Source organism: Chiloscyllium plagiosum, chromosome 31 (genome assembly GCF_004010195.1).
Source record: "Chiloscyllium plagiosum isolate BGI_BamShark_2017 chromosome 31, ASM401019v2, whole genome shotgun sequence".
Lineage (NCBI taxonomy): Eukaryota > Metazoa > Chordata > Chondrichthyes > Orectolobiformes > Hemiscylliidae > Chiloscyllium > Chiloscyllium plagiosum.
In genome coordinates, this window is record NC_057740.1 from 8,155,167 (window position 1) to 8,160,160 (window position 4,994).

At 40.9% G+C, this 4,994-nt stretch overlaps 1 protein-coding gene across 17 annotated transcripts in view; it reads right to left on the minus strand.

Moving 5' to 3' along the window:
- Positions 1-2,919, minus strand: part of LOC122565203 (receptor-type tyrosine-protein phosphatase S-like) — a 210,088-nt gene extending 207,169 nt beyond the window's left edge. For 9 of the 17 annotated variants that reach the window (XM_043720933.1, XM_043720934.1, XM_043720941.1 and 6 more), the window contains exons 1-2: positions 2,714-2,919; positions 1,754-1,762 (exon numbers count right to left, since the gene is read on the minus strand). In XM_043720933.1, the coding sequence (XP_043576868.1) occupies positions 1,754-1,762; positions 2,714-2,864 (160 nt within the window). In that variant the 5' untranslated portion in view covers positions 2,865-2,919. The remainder of the gene's footprint in view (positions 1-1,753; positions 1,763-2,713) is intronic. The other 8 variants (XM_043720937.1, XM_043720929.1, XM_043720944.1 and 5 more) reach the window with 3 other exon arrangements.
- Positions 2,920-4,994: the final 2,075 nt, after the last annotated feature.

A 4,994-nucleotide genomic window follows, 5' to 3' on the forward strand; every position in this document is an offset into this window, starting at 1 on the left:
GTGTGGGGGGGGTGTGGCGGTGGGGTTTCTTTGAGGGGGGAGGTGAGGGGTGGCATTTTGGGAGTTGGTGTGGTGTGAGTTTTGGGATTTGGTGTGGTGTGGGTTTTGGGGGACACATTGGTGACCTGTGCAATATCCCCAATAAATCCAAGGAGGGCTATGACTGTGCACTGGAGACTCAGCAGCTTGTAAGATGGCTCCATGATCAGGATCACACAGGAAATCCTATTCATCCATTTCCTCCTGGTGTGACAGGGAGCTCAACTACAACAGTATGGTGAACGCAATAATCCCCTCAAAAATGCTGATATAGAATTTTTCAATGGAACGCATGACCAACACACTAATTTTAATATATTATAGTTATTAAAAGCATTGATGGATACATTTCACTTAATTTAAATGCTATCCCTCTGGCTGATCAATGATTAATGAAAATTGTGAAGTGTGGAGCTCTTACTGATGAATACTTGGTGTAGCCTGTTGACTTGCTCTATTATAATATATTAAAACAGTGACTTTGCTTCAAAAGTACTTCATTGTTTCTAAAGTATGTATAAATAATTCATAGAAATATCAAGAAGCAAGGTTTGGCAAGTACAGCTCAAGGAGCTCATAGGAATCATTCAGTTAATTTGATGAGCTTTTAAAAGGGAATGGTATCTCCCAGTTTTGGGCTCCTGTCCACTCTCAGTTCCATTCCTTCTTTCCTCAAATTGAGACACCTCCTCTACTGAAGGTAAGGTCTGATTGTGTAGGCATCAGAGGGAGGCTTGAGTCTAAGATGCCATTCTTCTTGTCTGACCCTTGACACTCTTGGCCCAGTTAAGCAATCAGCATCATTCGACATAAGTGCAAACCAGTTTAAAATAGTAGCCATTGCAAAGGTAAAGCTCAAGATTTCATCAGGTTGTAGTTTTGTATAGAAATCAGAGCTGAGTGTGAACGCACATAGACCCGATGGGGAAAGAGGAGAGAACACAGTTCCATTAGCTTCTTGCATCATTGAATTTGCTCTGGAGACTGGCTGCCTTGTATTCCATTTTCCAATGCGAGTCAGTGGATAACCATCAAGAGTAGGAGGATGCCTGTTTCTTCCCATAGAGGGCTTGGAGGTACGAAGACCAACTGTACTGATGCATTTTCACCACCTCATCGCAAAGACCCACAACTGCACAGTCTCAACATTAACCTCACCATCCCAACAGTAGACATAACAAGGTAAGCTGTCTCTGGACAGACTGGCTAAAACCTTAGTCCATCTTGCTGTGTATTAGATCCTTGTCAGGCATTCTGGGTGTTTACTTACTTGAGAAAAACAATTTAAAACTCTGTTTATGGCAACTTAAATAGACAAAATGGTGCCAAAGCGCGTACAGCAATTTAGAGAAGTTGTTACAGGTTGATGAGCATGGTTGATCCTAAGCCAAGACATGACCACATTAAGGAGTCGTATCCATATGGGTTAGATGTGGAACTCCGAAAGACTAGAATGGATGCAGAAAACTGGAATAGTTCAGAAGGGAAGAGCATGAAGAATTCTTAAGGAATTGTAGGTAACATCTGTTGCTAGGTTATGGGCAGGGTTGTCTGATGGGGATTAAAGCAACAACAGTCTTGAGTAGGTCAATTGGGTAGGACCAGCGGGTTGTTTTTTTAAACAGTTAGTAAAATGCAGGCATGCATTTTAAGCTTGTTGTGACATTAGTTTGGAGAGGGTTTTGTGAATTAGGCTTCGAAGCCAAATACTTACCAAAGGATTCTTTATGATTAAGAAACAGAAAGAAAGAAAACATTATAGAATACATTATTCAGCTACATAGTCATTGTTATGTAACATTAAGACTTAAATGTTTTACTTAGGATTAAACACATTAGAAAACGAGGTTAATTCAATTCATTGTTATCTTATTTAAATTAATATTAGTATTTATTTGTTAATATAAAGAGCAACATACAATCACAAAGTAACAAGGAGAGGGTGATTGCTAAAGTTAACTTTCAAAACCATGGCAATAAAGATTTTTGAACCATTTGGGGCGATCAATCTTGTGAGGAGTACAGATCAGTGTAGCTCACTGAAGTATGTGTGGTTTAGATGAACATTATTAAGTTAGTTCCTTTTTTAAAATATGTTTATTTTAAACTTAGTATAAAAGTTAAAGAATTTGCCCGGTCAGTTTTGTTTTATACCACGTTCACTGATGTTCTTGATACAACTTGTTCACTTTGCCAATGGGTTCCTCTGGGTTAAAATGGCTGCCGCCTTCTCACCTACACACAGCACAACCAGCAAGGACAGCAAAAAAAAAAGCTTCATAAGAATTGCCTAATCCCAGAGATTACTTTCAATTTGACACATTGGTCACAGAATGGAATCCCAAATAGAAAATAAAAACGAGAGAGAGAAGAAAAACAAGAAGAAAATTAAACAAAAACAAAATAAATGGAGGTTAGCATAGGCCCAGAGAAAGAGCCACTTCTAAGAATATAATCAAAGGAATTGGAGATAGTCACAGCAATGCAGTGTGAATCAAAGAAAGCTCTATGCACAGGACAGACAGACAGAATGACAAGCTATGAGGACGTCACAAACATCAACAGCAGTAACAGCTACACAAAGGCCTTTTGGTTCCACGTTTTCTTTTAAAGAAGCAGAATAATTATTCTTTTTGCATCTGTCAATAATATTTTGTTCTTTTCCGGCCCCTACCTGACCGCAACTGTTTGATGCGTGTACTGGAACTTGGGTCAACAGGCAAGAAGTCTTTGAACCACGTGATCTCAGGATCTGGATTCCCACTGGCTGCACACAGCATGGTAGCTGTGCGAGTGCGTTCCACCACTTTCAGCTGAGGGCCCATGTCAATGTTGGGGAAGCCGGATGGCAGCTGGTCCTCTGTGAATAGCAAGTGGAGAGGAAAGATAATTAGAGACAACTCATATCTAGTTTACGTTGGACCTGAGAAGTGCAAGCACAAATCATCCATCCATTTTACTTCAATTGCATTGTGGCTAGACAGACAGAAAGTATAACTAATTGGCTTCTGGCCTTTTTAATAGGCCTCGTGCTGGGTGGTACTACACAGCATGACAACAGCGGACTGCAAAATCCAGAAGAATCAGTTAATTTACTTTATTGAAAGAAAACCATACTTGCATTATAAGAGCTGAGTCTAAATTCTGTCCTCACCATGTCTAATAAGTGGAGAGGGACTTTACAGTGATACTGTGTATGCATTCTATACATCTGTATTGAACAAGGGAAGAGAGGTTCAGCACACATGTCTCATTTGTGAAGAACTGGCTTTTCCTATTGTCCAACACTGTATAGATCCATTACATTTCACAAGAATTGTGCAGAATCCAACCGTAAGCTCATTCAGAGATTGAAAAGGATGGTGTTTTTGAGGGACCATTTTCCTTCTTGTCCCAAGTATTTATCTTCCATTGTTTCCCCTTCCTGTTCATTTATTTTTCTTGTGGTTCAGCACATGCTGCTTAACCTTTCATACTGACTTCCAAGTGGCCGTTATTCAGGCATGAACACAGATAGAATGTGACGGGACATTCTGTGGGGCTAGCGTAGCTGCACTCAATTCTGTCTTTTTGTGAGGCATCCACACAACCACATCTCTCAGAGGGAGTTTGCTTGGCATTGATCAACAGCAGGCAATATTCCTACTAAGGCCAATTAGAGTGCTCATTGAAGGATGGAAAAAAATGCATTTTTGAGGGAGATGTTCTTGTATCTCACTACCAAGGCTAGTATTTCCTAGTTGCTCTTGAGAAGGTAGCATAAAGCCACCTTCTTGAAGCACTGCAGACCTTGGAATATAAAAACACCCATAGTGCTGTGAAGGAGGGAGTTCCAGGCTTTTGACCCAGCAACAGTGAAGGAATGGGGTGTCACATTTCCAAATTAGGGTGGTGTGTGTCTTGAAGGGAAGCTCACAATTAGTGGCAATCCCATGTGTTCACTGCCCTTGTTCAGAGATCTCAGGTGTTCACACTCGTGGGTACAACCGAACGCAGACATCCCCAACACCAGGTCAAAAGGACAAAATGCTGGGACCTTCAGCCAGTGTGCAGGAATCCAGATAAATTTCAACAGTCTGCTAATTAAACCCAAAACCCAACTGGCATACTTTCCTTCCGTCTGCATCTTAACCAGATTCTCTCCCTTCACCCTCTCAGTCACAGACCAGCATTCCACTCTGTGTGAAGCCATGAGCTAGCCTGAGGTCCAAAAGTGACTTGATACACAGTTACTTTCATACCAGTTTCATTCTTCCACCTGCACATCACCATCACACACACATGCACATGCACACACACACATGCACACACACGCACAGACACACACACACAGACACACACACACTTATACATGAACACACACACACATATACATGAACACACACACTTATACACCAACACATTCTCTCTCTCTTCCAATCTGTAGCAGAAAGAGTTGGACAGTTTCTGCTCAATTACCTCCCTCAGCCACAACTCCCCCTTCATGGGGCAAGCTGAGGAGCAGTGGGTTAATAATGATGTCACTTCTTACTGGCAATAGGCTCTTATTCAGGATTTGATTAATGTCCATTTAATATAGTCTGATTTGCATATATAAAAAACGATCTTGAATAAATCTCATCCCAAAGTAGTAAGTAAATCTTTCAAAGAGCTGGCTGACATGCCATCAATTAGAGCAGTTGGAGCATCTCTGCAGAACCTGCTTAACTTCATAATCCTCTCTTGCAGGATTGCAGAAATTAGTACCTGCATGAGGATATGCAAATACCTGGTTTGAAGTCATTCACAGTAGAAGCTGGACTGATTCACTGACCTGACTGTTCCTTGAGGCAATCTCAAACTCTGATTTAAATAATGGCCAGTTTCCAGAGTGAGAAATCACAATGAAAATAAGATGAACATTTTTCTGTTTAATTAGAAAAGGACCACACTGGGTAATGTTGGAGAGAAAGCCG